The sequence below is a fragment of the Triticum aestivum genome, chromosome 4B (assembly GCF_018294505.1).
Source record: "Triticum aestivum cultivar Chinese Spring chromosome 4B, IWGSC CS RefSeq v2.1, whole genome shotgun sequence".
Classification (NCBI taxonomy): domain Eukaryota; kingdom Viridiplantae; phylum Streptophyta; class Magnoliopsida; order Poales; family Poaceae; genus Triticum; species Triticum aestivum.
This window is the reverse complement of record NC_057804.1, coordinates 9179999-9202296: the sequence shown is the minus strand read 5'-3', so window position 1 is coordinate 9202296 and position 22298 is coordinate 9179999. Positions and strand designations below refer to the sequence as shown.

At 46.3% G+C, this 22298-nt stretch overlaps 2 protein-coding genes across 8 annotated transcripts; both read right to left on the bottom strand.

Annotated features, from left to right (window-relative positions):
• Positions 1-258: 258 nt before the first annotated feature.
• On the bottom strand, positions 259-6972 carry LOC123090546 (receptor-like protein EIX1). Of its 7 annotated transcripts, none has more exons than XM_044511857.1 (2): positions 6629-6972; positions 259-610 (listed from the first exon to the last, which is right to left on the bottom strand). In XM_044511857.1, exons 1-2 carry the CDS (start codon positions 6902-6904, stop codon positions 530-532), a joined length of 357 nt encoding a protein of 118 aa, XP_044367792.1. In that variant the 5' UTR covers positions 6905-6972; the 3' UTR covers positions 259-529. The 7 variants fall into 7 exon arrangements, with proteins under 7 accessions (XP_044367792.1, XP_044367794.1, XP_044367793.1 ...); XM_044511859.1 differs by having other exon boundaries at positions 259-571; XM_044511858.1 differs by lacking the exon at positions 259-610 and adding an exon at positions 617-1637.
• A 4480-nt stretch (positions 6973-11452) lies between these two features.
• LOC123090545 (uncharacterized) lies at positions 11453-13806 on the bottom strand. The gene is made up of 2 exons (XM_044511853.1): positions 12296-13806; positions 11453-11764 (listed from the first exon to the last, which is right to left on the bottom strand). The coding sequence occupies exons 1-2, from the start codon at positions 13332-13334 to the stop codon at positions 11673-11675; spliced, it is 1131 nt and encodes a 376-aa protein (XP_044367788.1). The 5' UTR covers positions 13335-13806; the 3' UTR covers positions 11453-11672.
• Positions 13807-22298: the final 8492 nt, after the last annotated feature.

Below are 22298 nucleotides of genomic sequence, written 5' to 3'. Positions count from 1 at the left end.
GTTGTAATGAGAATTTGTGTCTCCTTCCAAGCACTAGGGCGACTTTGCTACACGGGATTCTGAAAGCATATATAGGAAGGACAGGCACAGGCACAAGAATATGATATAGATGTGCATGTGCAAATCAGAGAATTTATTTAGAAGATATAAAAGCCAGAACTTTTGTAAACTTTATGTACATGTTTGGTTCACAGGAATACGAAGAACGCATATATCCTAATAAACAGAGTCAAACCAAAGCCAAAGACACTTGAGGAATTATACATGCTTCATGTGTATTATGAGTTATGAAATGAGTTTCAGGTGGATCGTACAATAATATCCAGCGGGGCAAGAGAGAGAATTCAGCTGGTTATTATTCTTACAAGAAAATAGTAGCATATGGGTACTTCAGACTATCCATTCATATTACAAGGCGCTTTATTACATAATAGCAGTGGAAGATTGTTCCAGCTCGTAGCAAGTGATGGAGTCCTGACTCCGTGTTGCCATGGAGGGGTCTCCTCCTGCTGGCATCATCCTGTTGATGCTAAGCTTCATCTCCACTGCAGTCCGCAGCTTGCCGAGCACCCTGTTGGTGAACCGAAAGTAAGCCTTCCTCGTGACCACGCTGCATATGAAGGTGGTGAACACAGTGGAGATTCCGAATGCAAACCCGAGCAGTGTAAATAGACATGTCAGCGTGTCGAATCTGAGATGATGTTTGTGGTGCCAGTGTTTGTTACTCTCGGGTACACAGATTCTGTCAAGTGGAGGCCCGCAGAGATTTTCATTTCCCCAGAAAGAGTAATTATCAAAAGTTGCGAGCTGATTTCTTGACGGTATCTTTCCTGAGAGATCATTGTAGGACAAATTCAGGAAGCCCAAAGAAGTTAGCGACGCAAAGCTGTCGGGAATTGGACCTGATAGATCATTCCATGAGAGATCGAGTGACTCTAAATCCACCAAATTCCCAAGTTCAGCAGGGATACTTCCTCCAATGTGGTTCCTTGACAGATTCAAGTTAATCAGTGAAGATAAAAATCCTATTTCGTTTGGAATCTCACCACTTAATAGGTTTGCTGAGAGGTCAATGCCCTTCATCACGTACATTTCTTCCTCATAAAGAAAATTATGACCTTTCGTCATTACCTCCAAGGTATCTGTGTATACGAAAAAGTAAGCACCCCCAAGACCATAAACCTTGTACTGAAGGAAAGGCGATGTTCTTCTGTCTTGGTCTTGATTGACCAGGTGCAAGGCTGTTAAATTTCCCCAAAAATGTGGTACAGGGCCAGATAGTTTGTTGTTCGAAAGATCCAAATAATGCAGAGCAGGAAGTTGGGACAGTTCTTCAGGTATTCCACCAGAAAACTGATTGGACCCCAACCTCACAAGTATCAGAGATTTTAGGCTGTCACCTATCCATTTTGGTATGTTTCCTGACAAATTATTTTCTGCAAGATCAAGGAACATCAACATTTGACATGACTGCAATGAGGTGGGCAATACTCCTGACAACCTGTTCTTGCTAAGATGCAGTGACATGAGGGAATTTAGAGAACCCATGGTAGATGGTATTTCTCCCCACAAGTTATTGCTTGAAAAGTCTACGGCATACAGCTCCGATTTCTTTTGCCAACAATTGGGAAGCTGTCCTGAAAGGTTGTTATCAGATAGGTCAATCAGTTCCAATGATATCATGTTGCAAAAATCTGTTGGGATTACTCCACTAATGTAATTTTTTGACAGTGATAGGTAATGCAATTCTTTGTCTCGAAAGCTATGTGGCAATGGTCCTGATAAGTTGTTGCAGGATAGGTCCAACACTCGGATGCTAAGCGGCAAATCTGGAATGTTACCTTGAAGCTTATTATTTCTCATGCTTAGAGTTGTTAGCATTGTCAATTGCTCCAAGCAGGGGCGGAGCCAGCGCCCAGCCACCCCGGGCACTTGCCCGGGCTCGTTGGCTGTGAGACATTGTACATGCATGATAAACAATAGGCAGATTTTACTGCTAGTCGTGGTTTACCTGGGCACCAGTGCATGCACGATTGATTCAAAAAGGGTCCACGTATGCACGTATGTGATAAACAATGGGTTAGCTTATTTTTAGGGGTAACAATGGGCTAGTTAAATTTTCGGAAAAACTAACGCCCACACGTGTTGGCGTTTGCAGATCGTCCACACGCCTCCATCACCATTCATTTTGCCACGTATGAATAGATGGCATCAGCAGAAATCTTTTTGGTTTTCGGCTCGTATCTCTCAAATCTGATCTTGTGCATACCAAAAATATTACTTAGATTTAATTCTGTTAGCCATAAGATATCTAATGCATAAGAGAAAAAGTCGCCAAACGCGACAAAATTTATTTATTTGTTAAACATGATAATTTGATTTCTTGAAGTAAAATGTGAGGCGACTTGCTTCGAAAAGCATGATAATATACATAGAGAATTTGCAGCTAAGATCTCTTCTGGTGAAATTATTACTATTTTATTTTATTGACAATCATAGTGGCAAATTTAAGTTAACACAAACTTAATGATGTTTTTATAATAATGAAACAGAATATTGTGTAAGTTATTTTTTCACACTTGTACTTTTTTTAAAAAACTTGGCTATATCAAGCATAATGTTCAACAGTCATAGGGTGCTAAGTTTGCTTCTTCTAGAATAATTACTTGAGAGGAACACGAGCAATCACAACCCTTGTCTGCACTTTAGCTGTCCGTTTGTACGTATTGTGAGACAGATTGGCGACAAGCGGAGGCAGGCCATGGTGCAGAGGAAGTGCTGGGTAGAGCAAATCCATTTTCAGCAACGGCTTACATCCTCGACAACTCGTCATCTCATCCTCTTTATGATGATCAGATAAGACTACTAACTAATTTGGAAATTGGTAGATTTAGGGCTTAAATTTTGAGGTCAGCCGATGGAAAATTGACCTCCGGTGATGATCACGGCCTCAAAAGTCTAGTCTTTGGTTTATGGATTTGTTTCAGATAGTTACATGTTAACTTCAATTTTGAAATTACTGAATTTCACAGATGGTAAAATTTGGTTAGTAGAGCAAGCACTCACACTTACCACAAGAATTTTCCCTCGTGATTTTCTTTAGCATATTATTGGTATGTTTTATCTGATCGTCTCTATTCTCTAAAGTTCTTTACTTTGAACACGCTCACAAGTCACAACACGTACTTTATTTGCACTACAAATCCTTCTTTTTTATCTTGTAGCGTTTTCTAGGACGTTTGGAAGCTAATTTGGATGACTATAATTTTGAATTTTCTAGCAACATGATGGCCAAAGCAATATTCAAATCCAAGCTCTACATCTGGCTCACACCCGGAAACCGATAGTAGAAGGGTGGATGGGACCCCGAGACCTATGGGATTTGGTCCTATGCATGGCCTCATTCTAAGACTTATGTTGTCTAAGTCTCAACTTTATTCTGTTCGATGAAACTGAACATTAATATGTTATATAATAGTTTACTTAAAAATTACATTTGCACGACTACTAGGCTTATGTTTTGACTTCATATTTCACTGGCGGAGCTATGTTGAGGCCGAGGGGGCCTATGCCCCCCTCACCCTCCTTGCACCAAACTCAGATGTTTGGAGCTATTTTATACTTAGGCTCAAGTTTGCCCAGGCTTCACAAAATTTCTAGCTTCGCCACTGGCTCCAAGCTTGCAGGCAACATACCAGTTATGTTGTTTGTTGAGACATTTAAGCTAGTCATTGACAAAGAGAAGTTCCAGATCCAGTCAGGTAATGGACCCCTGATGCCTGCACTGCCTAGATCGGTCATCTCGATTATAGTTTGTGATTGCAGCCAAGTTGGAAACTCTGGTCCTACAAGGCAGTCATGCAGTCCGAGATTTATGAGCTGAAAAGGTGGCATCCAGCTTTGTTTGACTACAATCTCGAATGAATTTGATGCTAGATCTAAAGTATCCAATCTTAACAAATTGGCAAAGTGGAGTTCCGATAGTGTGCCTTTAAATCTGTTGAAGGATATATCCAAGTATGTCAGGCTTGATAGGTTACCAATACCATGTGGCACAACTCCAGACAGTGAGTTCGCACTGAGATCAAGGATTCTTAAGCCTGACATGACCTCAAGCCAACCAGATAGGTTTCTGGTTAAGTTATTACCAGCAAGTTCAAGGATCTGCAACTGCTTCATACAAGGAAATAGGCTCTTGGCTGCTTCTGCAATATCTCCTGACAAGATGTTCCCGGACAAACTGATTTGAACCAAGTTGCACAACCTACTAGCTGATGTTGGTATTGCTCCAGTCAACTTGTTGTCCCCAAGCCCTATGAACATAAGTGAAGTCAGTTTGCCAAGGTCATCAGGAATCATGCCCGAAAGCCCACAACTAGTCATGTCCAACTCTGAGAGGGCAGATAGCTTGTCAATCCAATTCGGCATGGAGGAATTCAGATCGTTATTCTTCAGATTAAGCAGCGTAAGGGAAGTGAAGTTGACTTGAGAAAGAGAAGTGAGGTCGGTGGCAGGAAGACTAGCATCATTCAGGCGAAGCACTTGGAGTGATGGTAGCATGTTCACTGCCTGCAGCCAATCCACAGAAGCGGCAAGATACAACCAACTGAGGTCGAGATACCTCAGGGATGTCAGCTTGGAAACCCAACGGAAGTTATTGACAGTGATCCCAGGACCTCCAAACGAACCCAGATCAAGATAGACGAGTCTCGACAAATTACCGAGTTGAGGAGGAGCTATTCCACCAAAACCGGCATGCGACAGATCAAGATACCTCAACATCTTGAAGGAGCCTATGAATTCCGGGATGGGCACCGCACCAAAGTCACCATGGCTCAGGTTGAGGTGCACCAATCTGGTCAAAGCAGCCAAAGATGGACTGATCTCGCCTTTGAGGGAGTAACCACCAAGGTCCAGCTTGACGACATGGCCGGTCTTCTTGCTGCAGCTCACACCGCCCCAGTTGCAGCAGTTTTCTCCTTGCCATGAGCGTAACCTCCCACCAGCATCAGTGATGCTGGCGTTGAAGGCAGCCAGTGCATCCCTCTCCACGCCGATGCACGCAGCTTTGCCCCTGGTGAAGTTGATCACGAGGCACCATAGGGCCAACCCCGTGAGCAATCTGAGCATGGTATGACCTCCCATGGCTGTGGAGTAAACTGTGAAGCTAAACTAAGCTGGCCAGGTAATACAGACCTCCCATGGCATCTCAAGCATCGTATATCCTCCCATTGTATTGCAGATCAAGATTTGTCTTCTCTCCTTGTCTGGTCTCCCTGCATGTCCTTATCTCAAGTCTGGTCTCGTATACCTGTCTTGTCTGCTTGCAGTTTGTGCTGACCAGCCAGCGGTCTCATCGTTTCAAATTAAAATAACTGGTTAGACTGATGGTGCTGAGGAGACCCACAATTCTCAAAATTCTACCACAAATCGCGAGGAAGAGTGCCGCCTCCAAGAATTATATGGAGTGGCTATACACCACTTTCCAGTACGCCCTTTGCCCAAATCGAACATCTGCTTCGTCGTCGCCCTCTGTTCAGCCTGTTCCTTCGCCACCTGCAAGCACACCCCCAAATTTGAAATATGATAAGCTTCCTTCCCCACCTTCTGTAAGTGGCCATTTCTGGAACAATGTAATGTGGCCATGGTTGTCATAATAAGAATTTTTCAGAAGTAGTGTGCAGCTTGGTTCGATCCAATCCCCTGTCTTCATCCTAATTTGGTTCTGTAGTGTCACTGTGTCAGTGTGACTGTGCATGTACATGAAATTATCCAGACTGATCCCAGGAACTCTGAATGAGCCCAGATGAAGATAGCTGAGTCTGGACAAATTACCGAGTTGAGGAGGAGTTGTTCCGCCGTAACCGGCATGCGACAGATCAAGATACCTCAACATCTTGAAAGAGCCTATGAATTCTGGGATGGGCACGGCACGAAAATCCCCATGGCTTAGGTTGAGGTGCATCAATCTGGTCAAACCGGCCAAAGATGGACTGATCTCGCCTTTGAGGGAGTAACTACCAAGGTCCAGCTTGGCGACATGGCCGGTCTTCTTGCTGCAGCTCACACCGGCCTAGCTGCAGCAGTTTTATCCTTGCCATGAGCGTAACCTCCCACCAGGATAGTCAATGATGCTGGCGTTGAATGAAGCCAGCGCATTCCTCTCCACGACAATGCACGCAGCTGTGCCCCTGGTGTTGTTGATGATCACAAGGTAGCAAAGGGCCGGCATTATGAGCAATCCAAGCATTGTATGACCTCACATGGTAAATTAAGCTAGCTGGGGAACACGGAAGCATCTTATGACCTGACTTCACTGCTAGTCTGGTCTCCCTGCATGTCCTTATCTCAAGTCTAGGAGATAAGTCTAGTCTCCACCTTCTGCAAGTAGGCACAAATGGGATAATAACAAATCATGAGTAGTAAACTAGCTGGTAGTGTGCAGCTTGGTTCTATATATCCAATTCCCTCTCTTCGTCCTAATTTGGTCCTGTAATGTCACTGTGTCACTGTGTCTGTCTGTACAGGATATGAGTATACAGTACTACTTAAGCAATCTGCAATTAACAACGCTGCGGTAGTGGTAGAAGTATGAAGTTCAGGGTGTGAGGGGGAGGGAGATTCCAACCTCTGACTCGTCGGCGTCGGAGGCGTGTCTCTGTAGCTCCTCGACGGTCCGCTCCGCGCCGCATCCGCCTACCTCTCCCTCCGACGGCGCCTCCGACCCGCCCCCGCCACCGCCGGAGGCTGACGCGGCGAACCTGGCCGCGCACGGCCACGGTCGCAGGGAGACGCGGCAGCTGTGGTAGGGCCTCGGAGCCGAGCCGCAGAGGAGCAGGCGCGGGCGGCATTTCCGGCGATGCGGGGCCGCGGCGGCGACGACCAGCAGGAGACCGGCGGCCATCGCCGGAGGAGATGGAGGCAAAAAAAAGGAAGACTGGTGGGACTAGACGATGGGATATTTCCCCAGGGAAGAGAAAGAAAGGATGCGTGCTGTCGATATTTCAATTTGAAGACTGGACATGATGAACAGTAAAATCTAAAAAAATTGTCAAAATTCGAAAAAATCTGAAACTATTTGTGGGCAAATGACATCCAAGAAGTTCGTGGCAAAAAAAAAAGGCAAAATCGGCTATGAACAGTGTATTTTTTTCAAACTTTCACACAGGTTCGAAATTTGTCTTTTTTCCACGAGCTCCTCGAATGTGTCCGAACTCCACCATAGTTTACACGGGCGTCACGCATTCGTCAATTTTTTTTTCAGATTTTCTTGGATTTTTTTTTCTATTTTAAATTTTTTTTACTATCCAAACCCGGGAGCATCTGCACCTATTTTTCTGGGACATATATCGCCGATTTTCTAATGGAACAATCAGTCTATAGTTTCCGTTGCAAGGGATCATGAAATCTTTATCATAATTGGTTCACTTCTACTCCCTCCGTTCAGAATTACTTGTCACAAGAATGGATGTATCTACAACTAAAATACATCTAGATACATTCATTTCTTAGACGAGTAATTCCGAACGGAGGAAGTATCTTTTTAGAAAAAAGCCAGGTTAAACTATCACATTTCTGCAATGTACTATTCTCTTGAGAGCCTCAAATTTTATTGTTTTTTTAGGGGAAGACTTAAGCTTTATTAAAAGTTCGTAGCTCCATCTGCTGTAATCTCCGAGCTTATACACTCTGGAGGTACATGAAGCCAGGTCTTACAAAGAAAATTCTTACAACCTTCCCTTGCTAAGATATGTACGACTTTATTCGCAGACCGACGCACCCAAGCAATTCTAAAGCCACTAAACGTAGAGAGTAGCGTCTTCAACTTTTCTACTATTTGCCCATTGCCAGATAGATCCTTCTGCTCACTCGAGATCTTCCGAACGGCAACCTGTGAGTCTGTCTCAAGGATCAACCTCTGGATGTTTAGTTCTTGGGCAAGGATAACAGCTCGTCGGCACGCTAGTAATTCCACCGTCTCCGCATCAGCAGCAAGAGGAAAAAAATGGCACGCTCCCGCAATGAACTCACCATGGTTGTTCCTGAGAACAGCTCCTCCTCCTCCTTATCCTTGGTGTTTGGCCAGCGCCCCATCAGAATTCGCTTTAACCCAACCATCGTCAGGTTTGCTCCACTTGTCCTGTCCCCTTACCACTGACTGTTTGATCACCGTGTCCTTGCTCGACCTCCACTCTTCCGTCAGGTACAATACTCGTTGAAGTACCAACTTTGGATCTTCCATCTGGTTGGTGTCCCTTGCCTTATTACGTGCTAACCAAAGCTCGTACCAGCTCCTCAAGACCAGATCCCTTTCTTCATTCCCCGTCCTGCTCAACCGGTCCAACACCCATGCTCTCATTCCGCTGTAGGCCGCAATCCCTTCAGGCAGTCCCGCTAAGGGGGCGGCCACCGTGTCACCAAGCGGCTTCCAGTAATGGCGTGAGTGGGGACAGCGCCAGAATCTATGGATGATGGTCTCCTCCCTGCCACACGCGGCACGGAAGATTCCAGGCTTGATTTTCCGTCGGTGAAGCTCCATACCAACCGCCAGACCATTAGATAGCATGTGCCATGCATGTATTTTTATCTTATTCTGCAAGTCTGCACTCCACAACTCATTCCAACTCTTATGATCAGCCACAGATGAGGATCCTGAAGCCTGCTCCCTTTTGGTTGCCTTGAGCGACATACCAAGATGATATGCTGAGCGGACTGTAAAATGCCCACTCTTTGTGAAGTTCCAAGCCTTGTAGTCCCTTTTTCCCTGACCGCCTATGACAATAATTTTGATATTTGCTACGCCCCCTTTAGAGAAAACCCGGTTCAGTTTGTCGACATCCCACTCAGAAGACTGGACCTTTAGGAAATCTGCCACCTTGGTTAAATTTGGGACAAACACAACACCCAGTGGTGTCATGCTCCCTGCCCCTGGGGATCCAATTGCTATTATGTACATTGATTGTAGAGCCGTCTCCCACTCTCCACACCAACCCTTGTGCTAACAGATCCCTCCCATGCATTAGACTTCTCCATGTGAAAGAGCAACCTTGTGGACAAGGGGCTGACATTATATCCATTTCCTGAAAATATCTAGCTTTTAACACCCCTGCGCATAATGAATTTGGCACCATAATGATCCGCCACACCTGCTTTGCTAGAAGAGCTTGGTTGAAAATCTCAAAATTTCTGAACCCCATTCCACCTTTCCTTTTTCTCGTGCACATTTTATCCCACGCCACCTAGTGGACTTTGCGTTCCCCATCGACTGCTCCCCACCAGAATTTCGAAGAGATAAATTTCAGGTTCCATCACATTTTCTTGGAGAGCTGGAGGCAGCTCATTGGGTATGTCGGTGTTGCTTGCAGCCCCGACTTCACCAACACTTCCCTCGCAGCCTTTGACAAACCTTGTCCTTTCCACCCGGCAACTTTTGCTTTTGATGATTCTTTCACGTGCTTAAAAGACCCATCCTTAGATCAACGTTCACTAAGGGCCTCTGATTCAACCCCAATGCGTTTTTCAGCTCACATTTGCTTTCCTCCCTACACCCTTTGCCAAAAAAGATAGACGATTTTTGCATACCTTCTGACTGGACGCCTCTTCATATACATGAATAATGGATCTAAGCCTCATCATATTAGAGTGAGAGGCTTATAGAAACACTATGCTATCATCGGCAAAGAGAAGATGTGTGATACTCGGTCCCGTCCTGTCAAAAGATACCCGCTGAATCTCCTTCTCCTGTTGCGCTTGCTTGAGTAGCGCTGAGAAGCCTTCTACACAGAAGAGAAAGAGATACAGAGACAACGGGTCCCCCTGTCGAAGCCCCCTCTAGGGAGAAAGCCTTCTGATAAATCACCATTCAGTTTCATAGAGAATCTTGCAGAGGTGACACATCTCATCACCATGGCCGTCTGATAATCCACAAGTGTAGGCTTGGCCCCTCGCGAGGGTCTTGTGATGTTGGTGTTGAAGCTGGGCCGTACCTGGCCATCGATGAAGCCACGTGGTGGGCTCCAGGCAGGCAGGGCTGGATACCCCCATATCCAGGACACCGACATAATCCCCTCCCTCGCTCCCTCCGATACTGCACCAGTTGTAGATAATTCAAACTAGGAGCTCAAATGGATTCGAATAGCAGATCCAGCGTAGCCGAAAACTTCAAGCCGGCGCACCCGCCGCACGCACGCACGCATACACCAGAGAGAGTGTAAGAACCAATTTCCTCAGAGATCGAAGAACAACCAAATTCTACTCGGATAAGTGGAATTTCATGGACAAACTAGGTACAAGGAGGGAATTCGGGAGTTCAGATACTCGGCTTTTTGTACAGAGATAGGGTTCTACCTAATCCTATGAATTTATCGAATACAAGACTTGCCCGATCCAGCCTCGGAGCTCAGCTTATATCTATGATCCAGCTCACCGCTGTAAAACATAAACATCACTTAATGGTTACAAAGCAGTGACTGAGCTTAACGAAAGGGTGAAACGGTGAGGAACCCATCCGAGCCGTTGAGCCGATCTGAAATGGTAACTTCTCATCTAGGTCGTTGCTTGTCTAAATCCATCTTGCTTCTTTTTCCTCCCCTTCAGTAGTTGCGTGGTTCAGGTCCTGACAATGCCGCCGCCATGACGACCGCCTTGTCCTCGAGGCAAAACAGTTTATGACCAGGAAATGTTCTGTTGAGGCTCTCCCAATGCACTAGGCACCGCCCCACTGGATTTATACAAAACTTTTCTAATTATATATGAATTATTTTTTTAACATAAATATTTTATTAATTTGCTAGTCTTTTGACATCTATATTTTCAAATATAATTTATGTTACATTAAATGTGTATTTGGAAAGAACATTTATGTTCATTTTTTAACGATCAATGAGAACACTTTTGGCTGCAATGAATCTCTGCTAGATCTATGCAAATTAACAATGAAAAAAAATAATCTTCTTCATGATTGATGCCTATCAGTAGATGTACTATTGTGTATTTTATGCATTTGAAACTAGTATCTTTTATATCTTTCTCAAAGCTCTAGAGAATATGTGTCTACAAAATATCTTGATATAGATCCCTGATAATATGATTGTTCATATCAGATGGAATAATAGAACCATTAATTGTCACTATCCCATTAAGCCGATTCTTATTTATCCACCAAGACGAAAGCTGAGAAGTTGATTGGAGCCCTTGTTTGGACAAAGTTTGCCGATGGCGAGGCAAGATGGTGGAGGATATTGCCTGCGACCCCAGTCTAGATCTCATTGCAGGAACATCAGAATGGTGTTGTCCCTTCTTGGCAGATCCTACTAACATAAAAACAATGATGATTGTTATCGATGTTAAAACCGGCAGACCTCGGGGTAGGGGGTACCGAACTGTGAATCTCGGGTCAATGGTAACAGAGACATGGGAGACAATGTTTATCCAGGTTCGGGCTCTCTTGATGGAAATAAAACCCTATGTCCTGCTCTTATTTATATTAATGAAGTCCTGTGCCTCTGCCTTGTGAGTAGTAGTTTGGGACGTACAAGTAGGAGATGAGCGGCGGGCCACAACACAGAAGGTGACCTAGAAACATGATAATTCGATACTATTTTCAGGTCATACAGCTTCCATACAACATCATGCCATATGAATTACCATATATAGTCAGCTTCCATGCAACATCACGCCACCATGGCGTCAACATCTCCAGTATGCTTCTTGCTAGGTGATTTCAGCAACGGCACCCCTGGTCGTTTAGGTATTTGCTGTGTACCTGGCATGTCAAATTCCACATGTCTTCAGTAATAGTTTGGGAAAGAAGAACTGGTCCACAAACAACCAGCGCTAATACAACAATTGTCCTATATTTCCATGCGAAATGACAACTGAGAAAAGATCAAACTAGATAAGCATGCAACGCTCGCCCTATATCTTAAATTATATGTCACGGCAGAAGTGTGAATTGTTCTGGTGAGAATTTCACCGTTAGCATCCCCAAATAGCTCGCGTTTGACTTGGAGCTGGATGTATATCATCTCACATCTCAGTGCTATATATCAACATAATGTGTTCAAAACCTCCCTATGTTCCCCCCCAAACAAGTCTTGAGATGAATATAGCATCATGACCTAGCATATCTTACAATGGATTATCCACCCTGAACCCCCCAATATCGATGTGTGTGAAATGACGATTCCGTCACCAACTCCATCAGGAAGAACATGGATTAATCTGGTAGTTTAGCATGTATCGTTGGAAGTAACAGAGAGCAAGGCAGGGGTGAAAATAAAGTAGAGTCAGTTACCTGGAGCAGTTTGGAGATATGCCGAGATGCTACTTGCGTCGAAGCCCCAGGCTAAACCAAGAGTCCTCTCGGCGCGAAACTCGGCCGCTTGCGTGATAGTCTTGGTCTGCATGTCAACAGCAAGCACCCAAGCTGTGTGTTCGCTTTGGCGGTAGTCAATCTTGGCGAGGAAGTGAAAAATGGCATCATTCTGCAGGCTGAGGGTGGGCAGGCCAACGTGGAGAGTCGACAAGGTTGGGAGGGTAGCCGCTGTGGTACCAGAATCAACCTTTATATGGGTGGAATCGAGGTTGCCTTCGGTGTGCCAGTCCTCGGGCCAGGACCGATTTGCCTTCTGGATGCTCCATGCCGCGACCTCCCAACGATGGGAGGGGGGCGTAGAGGAGCTTCTGTCGGGGTGAGGCAGCATCTCGACATACTTGATGGTGTTGCCAAGGACCGCAATGTTGCGATGAGACCTTGGATTGCCAGCGCCCACGTTGGGGCGGGGCCTGAGGGGCGGTGGCAGATTCAGGCAGCTGAGCGTGGGGCGTCCGGCGAGCACGTCGCAGAAGATGATGTTGCGCCAGAGATCCACCCAGGCCACGGTGCCCTTGGGTCCTCCAATGGTGAATGTCTTGGTTGTAGAGTGTTTTTGTGGAGATGAATCTATCACCACCGGCTTCTTGCTCCAGGTCTTGGTAGCAGAGTGATAGATGCAGAGCTGAGGAGATTTTTTACCCCAGAATAAGTGAGCTTGTGCGGCAACGACGAAGTGACCGAACTCTGCCTGTCCATGGGGGCGTAGGTTGCCGGTGCCGGTGCCTTTGTTGGGCTCGCGCATGATGGCGAGCGAGAAGCCGTTGATTTCGTGTTGTGGGCCAGGGTGCGGGAGGTGGTAAAGTTGGCAGTAGCAGGCGTCGTAGACGAAGTATTGGCGATTTCGGAGAAGCTGGGCATCGGTTGGACGCTTACCGGGGACGACGCATAGGAGGACGAGGCCGCCGTCGGTCTCGGTGGCCACGATGAAGGGCGATACGGCGAACTCGGTGTGGTCCATGTGGGTGGCGTGGACGCAGAACTAGGAGACGAGCGGCGGGGCGACGGCGCAGAAGGTGACCTGGAGTTGGCCCTTGAGCTTGGGGGCCTTCATATCGCAGAAGGCGGTGGTGGCGTTCTTGCGGTCGGCGAAGTAGGCCTTTGGATCGATGAGGACAAAGGGCGGCCGCTCGCCGCCGTCGTCGGGGCAGCCGTAATCGGGAGGTGTCGGCTTGCCGGCCATCGATCCACCCAGTCTGCAAGGTCGCCGTGAATCGATCCCAAATCGATTGCCTTGTTCAAGCTGGATGGATCACAAGATCGTTGCTTCGTGTCGGCGGGTGTGTGTGGATGGATTTATGGGGCGCGATGGATCCAGGTTGGGTGGGGAGATGGATTCGAGATGAAACCGAATTGCAGTGGGAGTCGGAGTAAAAAGGAGCCTACCCAAGTGCTGCCCAGCCCAGCCCAGCCCAGTCCAGCCCGGGTCGGAGTGAAATTAAACATGCATGCATGTTGCCATGTACTACTCCACTCCGTACCGCGTACCGTCCTTGGTGGTTTTTGGTGCGGTGCGGATGCCAACATGAATTGAAGACTAATGTTGTGTGTGCATGCGTTGAAGCAAAGATGAATGTTGAAGCAAGCCTTCCATCAATATCAATATTAAGTAAACGTTCCGGACGGAACTTATTTGGAACGGAGGGAGTATCACTCAGTCGCTCCGTCGTAATGCGAGCTGGGCCATGCATGCAACCTGCAAGTTTGCTACTCCCTCTCTCTGTAGTGTAAAAATAAATATAAAAGTGTTTATATCATTATTTTAGTTCAAGCCAATGCTACCAAACCCACCAAACCACCGCCGCCCCCGAGTGGTCGGGGTAGCAGTGGGAGTAGTCGGAGTATAAGGGGATCAAGCCAGCCTACCCAACCGACGTAGGTTGTAGGCTCCGTACGTTGCAGCCGCCGGCCTTAGCGGCTCCGCCGTGCCCGCAGCCGCAGGGCGTGCCAAAACGGTTGAGGACAGATCAAGTGACCGATTATGTGAAACGCAAGGCGAATGACCATAAGGGAGACAATCCTTCGAAGATAATCCTTATCGTCTTAATCGGCATTGTGGGCGGACGACCATGATGCAAGTAACGATTGGTGAAGTGCACCGAGGAGGGGGGCATATGCCCCCTCTCCATACAACTGATAGTCCCGCCGTGACTGTGCATCGCACCGGAACATGATCTTTAACCGCCCTTCCTTATCGAGCACGTACTCAAAGAAGAAGTCTGGGTCCTTTTGCTTTCTGCTCCTCACAATGCCGATTTCCGTGTTAGCATCACCCTTTGCAATCAATTTCATTTTATCTCTGCAACACAAGTTGTAGACGTCTCGCCACACAAGGTCACACTTATCATACGAGCCATGCCTGCTGATGAAGTTATCATACGAGCCGCCCGCCGTCGCTTCTTCTCCGCGTCCTGCTTCCGCGGCCGCGAGACGAAGTCGGCGAGACGAAGTGGTGGCCTGAACGTTCGCATCGGGTTGTGGGCAAGACGAAGCCGGCGCCGGCGGCGGCTTCCATCGGGTCGGGCTGGCGTGGACAGGTGGTGCGCTTACACGAAACTCGAGCCGTCCGTTTGGCTCCTCCGAGGTAGATCTCGGCCCTTGGGAGAGCTCTTTTTTAGAGGTTCATTTGTGTTTTGTGGCTGGTACACCCATGACCAAAATTGTAATTCCTGCAACATTTTAGCTAATCAAAAAATAAAAGCCGGGCAAGCTTTTTTTTTTAACTTTTACTAGAGAATCTACAGTCGGCGCCTCAAACCCCCTCAAACATCCGCACGGACTGCCCAGTCAATGACCGGTCAAAAAAAATGTGACCCAAACGGGCTCCAGAGCGATGACGTGCGCTCACTTCTTGTCTTTCCTCCATATTAGGTTCTCTCATTTGTGCTGGATCACCATAGAAGAAGTTGGATACTGAAATCCATGGCTTCACCACCAGGCACGCCTAAACGGGTAAACATTCAGACTGCCACAGATATACTCGGCAATATAGATAGAGCAACGACCATTCTGAAAAAAATCAACCTTTGAGAATGGAACGCACGTACAGCTGTAGCTTGTTTTTTCGTTTGAGAGAGGGGAACGTATATTTGTAGTTTTGTAAGCATACGTACATACAGCTGTAGCTGAGATCTCAAGCATACGTGTACGTACATATAGCTGCAGTGTCGTATCTCCTATCCTATGCCGCATCTGCAGCACAGGTATTACTATGATGGCTCAGTGTGTTTTTAGGTCAAGATCAGATTATCCACCCTAAACCCTACACTATCTATGGGTATCTCATATGGTGATTCAATCAATTACACTTTGAGATATGCGAGATCCTACTTTGCAATCAGCCCCCCTCCCAGCCCCGTAGCCTGCCTCCTCCGAGGTGGTGGCTCGCCACCACAAGGCGGCCTCCCTCCTCCCTGGCCGTCGCAACTGTCCGGCAGCTCGCCCCTAGCCACGAGCTCATGGCCCCGGCACGAAGTGGCTTCCAATCCTGCGCGTTCACCCGACCCTGCCGCTATGCTGCCGGAGCTCCGCCGCCCGACGAGTGCTCTGCCTCGGCCCACCTTAAAATCAGGGGGAGAAAGATTAGGATTTTGGGGGAAGAGAGATTGGGATCGGGCATCGGTCGTGAAAAAGCTTTTCCGCTTTCTTGACAGAAGAGTTCCTAGCATTCCTTGCCATGTCTTGGGAATCATCTTCAAAAGTCACCAATTTTCAAATTTAAAATGAAGTTTCGGCCTACGGAATTGAGCATAGTCACTAAGAACTTATCTTAATCTTAGCGAGCATAACAGGCATATAGTAGTGTTTTGTACTGTGAGGTTAATTCCCTGAAAGCTACTACCTCTTCTGTAAACAAATGTGACCTAAAATAGTGTTTTGTACTGTGAGGTCAATTCCCTGAAAGCTACCACCTCTGTAAACAAATGTGACCTAGTCTTAGATTTGTTCATAGAGGGAGTATTGTTTTGCACGTGCATCACACCTTAAATCATGGAAACAATAGAACTAACTGTTGAATGTAACCGATTATTATGGTGAACCTGGGAACTGTCCAAGCAAAGACTTACCAGTAACTATCAATTGCAAACATGTCTGTTTAGCTTCTGTTTATTTTTTCAAAAATAAAATCAACAACACTATCTCAAGGTCAAGGCTATGTCCTCTCAGCAAAAACGAGTACTTGCTGTGCACAGCAAAAGGATATTACAGACAACATTGCAATTGCAAGCACGACCAAACAGATGATGACTTCAGTAAAGGGTCCGTCTACGTCTCAGTCGACTGAGACTTCGCTAAGTCTCAGTCGAATGACGTCACCACATGGTGATTGGCCTGTTTGATCGCTAGTTTTGTGTCGTTCGCTTGATGGGCTTGTTTGTGGGCTCGGTTGTCTTTTATTTGTTATTTTCCGTGGGCTTGATTGCTTTGGGCTGGCTCGTGTGTGTGTTTTTGCAGAAACATTTAAAAACAACAGAAGAAACGAATGGCCAGACAAATATCCCAGGTTGGAAAAGGAAAATGCGCTCCCACGTGACCAAGAAAGAAAGAGAAATGGTCTGCTACCGTATTAGTATTACACACCAGTAGACACACAAAGCTAAGAAATCCCAAAAATAACTAGAAGTGATAGAATGCTAGAAGTAGTAGAAGTGATTTTGCTAAAATAAAATAAAATGCGAAAGGGGTAAATGTTGGGTTTTTACTGGGGAACAGTCAACGTGGTAGAACAAAAAAGACAATGAAAAAAGAGAGTAAGGGGTACATGATAGAAACTCTAATTCAAAAATCATGACACGGCTTTAGTTCTTTAGTAAAAAACAGACCCACACCGCGCGCCCGCCCCCTCTACTGGCGCCCCCTTCGACAGAACAAAAAAGTTTAGTTGCGACCGGGTTAGAAGACACACAGTTGCGGTCGGGGGTGACACTTGCAGTTGCATGCCTAGTGCCACACATGCACACTAGCCGCCCCCTCTCCCAGCACCCCCTCTGACAAAACAAAAGTCTAGTTGCAAGCATGTTGGGGGACATGCAGTTGCGGTCGGGTGCGACACTTGTAGTTGAGGGGCAGTTGTCGGACTTCCAACTGGCCCGCCCCCTCTACCGGCACCCCCTTCGACAGAACAAAAAAGTACAATTGCGGTCGGGTTAGAAGACATGCAGTTGCGGTCGGGGGTGACACTTGTAGTTGCATGCTTAGTGTCAGACATGCAAACTGGCTTGCCCCCTCTCCCTCTGCCCCCTCCTACAAAACAATAGTCCAGTTGCAAGCATGTTGGGGGACATGCAGTTGTGGTCGGGTGCGGCACTTGCAATTGCGGGGCTGTTGTCGGGCTTGCAACTGGCCCACCCTCTCTACCGGCGCCCCCTTCGACAGAAAAAGAGTCCAATTGCGGTCGGGTAAGAAGACATGTAGTTGTGGGCGAGGGTGACACTTGCAGTTACATGCCCAGTATCGGACATGCAAACTGGCCCGCCCTTGTTGGGGAACGTAGCAGAAATTCAAAATTTTCCTATGTGTCACCAAGATCTATCTATGGAGAAACTAGCAACGAGGGAAGGAGAGTGCATCTACATACCCTTGTAGATCGCTAAGCGGAAGCGTTCAAGAGAACGGGGTTGAAGGAGTCGTACTCGTCGTGATCCAAATCACCGGAGATCCTAGTGCCGAACGGACGGCACCTCCGCGTTCAACACACGTACAACCCGGTGACGTCTCCCACGCCTTGATCCAGCAAGGAGAGAGGGAGAGGTTGAGGAAGACTCCATCCAGCAGCAGCACAACGGCGTGGTGGTGATGGAGGAGCGTGGCAATCCTGCAGGGCTTCGCCAAGCACCGCGGGAGAGGAGGAGTAGGGAGAGAGGTAGGGCTGCACCAAGAGGGAGAGGTTCTCATGTGTTTAGCAGCCCCAAACCTCAACTATATATAGGGGGAAGGGGGGGCTGCGCCCCCTTTAGGGTTTCCCACCCCAAAGGGTGCGGCCAGCCCTAGATCCCATCTAAGGGGGGCGGCCAAGGGGGGAGGAGTGCCTCCCAAGTCAAGTGGAGGCCTCCCCCTTTAGGGTTTCCCCCTTCCCATGCGCATGGGCCTTGGGGGGGCTGGTGCCCCTGGCCCATTAAGGCTAGGGCGCCCCCTTACAGCCCATGCTACTGTATTGGACGTGGTGGAACAATTTCCGGACCTCCGGACCCCTCCGGAATCCTCCGGAACCTTCTGGAAGCTTCCCGGTACAATACCGAAAAAACCCGAACTTTTTCCGGAACCCGAACAACAACTTTCCATATATAAATCTTTATCTCCGGACCATTCCGGAACTCCTCGTGACGTCCGGGATCTCATCCGGGACTCCGAACAACATTCGGTAACCACATACAAATTTCCTTTATAACCCTAGCGTCATCGAACCTTAAGTGTGTAGACCCTACGGGTTCGGGAGACATGCAGACATGACCGAGACATTCTCCGGTCAATAACCAACAGCGGGATCTGGATACCCATGTTGGCTCCCACATGTTCCACGATGATCTCATCGGATGAACCACGATGTCAAGGACTCAATCGATCCCGTATACAATTCCCTTTGTCTAGCGGTATTGTACTTGCCCGAGATTCGATCGTCGGTATACCGATACCTTGTTCAATCTCGTTACCGGCAAGTCTCTTTACTCGTTCCATAACACATCATCCCGTGATCAACTCCTTGATCACATTGTGCACATTATGATGATGTCCTACCGAGTGGGCCCAGAGATACCTCTCCGTTTACACGGAGTGACAAATCCCAGTCTCGATTCGTGCCAACCCAACAGACACTTTCGGAGATACCTGTAATGCACCTTTATAGCCACCCAGTTACGTTGTGACGTTTGGTACACCCAAAGCATTCCTACGGTATCCGGGAGTTGCACAATCTCATGGTCTAAGGAAAAGATACTTGACATTAGAAAAGCTTTAGCATACGAACTACACGATCTTGTGCTAGGCTTAGGATTGGGTCTTGTCCATCACATCATTCTCCTAATGATGTGATCCCGTTATCAACGACATCCAATGTCCATAGCCAGGAAACCATGACTATCTGTTGATCACAACGAGCTAGTCAACTAGAGGCTCACTAGGGACATATTGTGGTCTATGTATTCACACGTGTATTACGATTTCCGGATAATACAGTTATAGCATGAATAAAAGACTATTATCATGAACAAAGAAATATAATAATAACACTTTTATTATTGCCTCTAGGGCATATTTCCAACAGTCTCCCACTTGCACTAGAGTCAATAATCTAGTTCACATCGCCATGTGATTAACACTCACAGGTCACATCGCCATGTAACCAACATCCAAAGAGTTTACTAGAGTCAATAATCTAGTTCACATCACTATGTGATTAACACTCAATGAGTTCTGGGTTTGATCATGTTGCTTGTGAGAGAGGTTTTAGTCAACGGGTCTGAACCTTTCAGATCCGTGTGTGCTTTACAAATCTTTATGTCATCTCCTAGATGCAGCTACCACGCTCTATTTGGAGCTATTCCAAATAACTGTTCTACTTGGAGCTATTCTAAATTGTTTCTCCATTATACGTATCCGGTATCTCTACTCAGAGCTATCCGGATAGGTGTTAAGCTTGCATCGTCGTAACTCTTTACGTCGAACTCTTTATCACCTCCATAACCGAGAAAATTCCTTAGTCCACTAGTTACTAAGGATAACTTTGACCGCTGTACTGTGATCTATTCTTGGATCACTCTTGTACCCCTTGACTGACTCATGGCAAGGCACACTTCAGGTGCGGTACACAGCATAGCATACTGTAGAGCCTACGTCTAAAGCATAGGGGACGACCTTCGTCCTTTCTCTCTTTTCTGCCGAGGTCGAGCTTTAAGTCTTAACTTCGTACCTTACAACTCAGGCAAGAACTTCTTCTTTGACTGATCCATCTTGAACACCTTCAAGATCATGTCAAGGTATGTGCTCATTTGAAAGTATTATTAAGCATTTTGATCTATCCTTATAGATCTTGATGCTCAATGTTCAAGTAGCTTAATCCAGGTTTTCTATTGAAAAACACCTTTCAAATAACCCTATATGCTTTCTAGAAAATCTACGTCATCTCTGATCTATGATATGTCGACAACATATATTCATCAGAAATTCTATAGTGCTCCCACTCACTTCTTTGGAAATACAAGTTTCTCATGAACTTTGTATAAACCCAAAATCTTTGATCATTTCATCAAAGCGCACATTCCAACTCCGAGATGCTTACTCCAGTCCTTAGAAGGATTGCTGGAGCTAGCATACCTTTTAGCATCCTTAGGATCGACAAAACCTTTCTGATTGTATCACATACAACCTTTCCTTACGAAAGTTGGTAAGGAAACTCGTTTTGACATCCATCTGCCAGATTTCATAAATGCTGCTTATGCTAACATGATTCCGACGGACTTAAGCATTGCCACGGATGAGAAAAAACTCATCGTAGTCAACTCCTTGAACTTGTGAAAAACTCTTCGCCACAAGTCGAGCTTCATAGATGGTGACATTACCATCCACGTCCGTCTTCTTCTTAAAAGATCCATTTATCAAATGGCCTGCCGATCATTGGGCAAGTCCGCCAAAGTCCATGCTTTGTTCTGATACATGGATCCTATCTCGGATTTCATGGTTTCTTAACCATTTGTCGGAATTTGGGCCCACCATCGCTTCTCCATAGCTCGTAGGTTCATTGTTGTCTAGCAACATGACCTTCAAGACAGGATTACCGTACCACTCTGAAGTAGTACGCATCCTTGTCACCCTACGAGGTACGGCAGTGACTTGATCCGAAACTTCATGATCACTATCATAAGCTTCTACTTCAATTGGTGTAGGTGCCACATGAACAACTTCCTGTGCCCTGATACCCACTGGTTGAAGTGACGGTTCAATAACCACATCAAGTCTCCACCATCCTCCCACTCAACTTTTCGAGAGAAACCTTTCCTCGAGAAAGGACCCGATTCAAGAAACAATCCATGTTGCTTTCGGATCTGAATTAGGAGGTATACCCAACTGTTTTGGGTGTCCTATGAAGATGCATTTTATCCGCTTTGGGTTCGAGCTTATCAACCTGAAACTTTTTCACATAAGCGTCGCAGCCCCAAACCTTTAAGAAATGACAGCATAGGTTTCTCTAAACCGGTGTCATCTCAACGGAATTACGTGGTACCCTATTAAAGTGAGTGCGGGTGTCTCTAATGCCTAACCCATGAACGATAGTGGTAATTCGATAAGAGACATCATGGTACCCACCATATCCAATAGGGTGCAACTATGATGTTCGGACACACCATCACACTATGGTGTTCCAGGTGGTATTAATTGTAAAACAATTTCCACAATGTCTTAATTGCGTGCCAAAACTCGTAACTCAGATATTCATCTCTATGATCATATCATAGACATTTTATCCTCTTGTCATAATGATCTTCTACTTCACTCTGAAATTACTTGACCCATTCAATAATTCAGACTTGTGTTTCATCAAGTAAATATTTTCAACATCTACTCGAATCATCTGTGAAGTAAGAACATAACGATATTCACTGCATGCCTCAGCACTCATTGGACTGCACACATCAAAATGTGTTACTTCCAACAAGTTGCTATCTTGTTCCATCTTACTGAAAACGAGGCTTTTCAGTCATCTTGCCCATGTGGTATGATTTGCATATCTCAAGTGATTCAAAATCAAGTGAGTCCAAATGATCCATCTGCATGGAGTTTCTTCATGCGTATACACCAATAGACATGGTTCGCATGTCTCAAACTTTTCAAAAACGAGTGAGTCCAAAGATCCATCAACATGGAGCTTCTTCATGCGTTTTATACCATATGACTTACATGGCAGTGCCACAAGTAAGTGGTACTATCATTA

Bases quoted from the DNA above. Each gene is read 5' to 3' on its own strand.
- LOC123090546 (XM_044511854.1), bottom strand. From the start codon at position 5,145: ATGGGAGGTCATACCATGCTCAGATTGCTCACGGGGTTGGCCCTATGG.
- LOC123090545 (XM_044511853.1), bottom strand. From the start codon at position 13,334: ATGGACCACACCGAGTTCGCCGTATCGCCCTTCATCGTGGCCACCGAG. The intron at 11,765-12,295 runs GTAACTGACTCT...TTGACATGCCAG, and splicing joins ATATCTCCAAACTGCTCCAG to GTACACAGCAAATACCTAAA.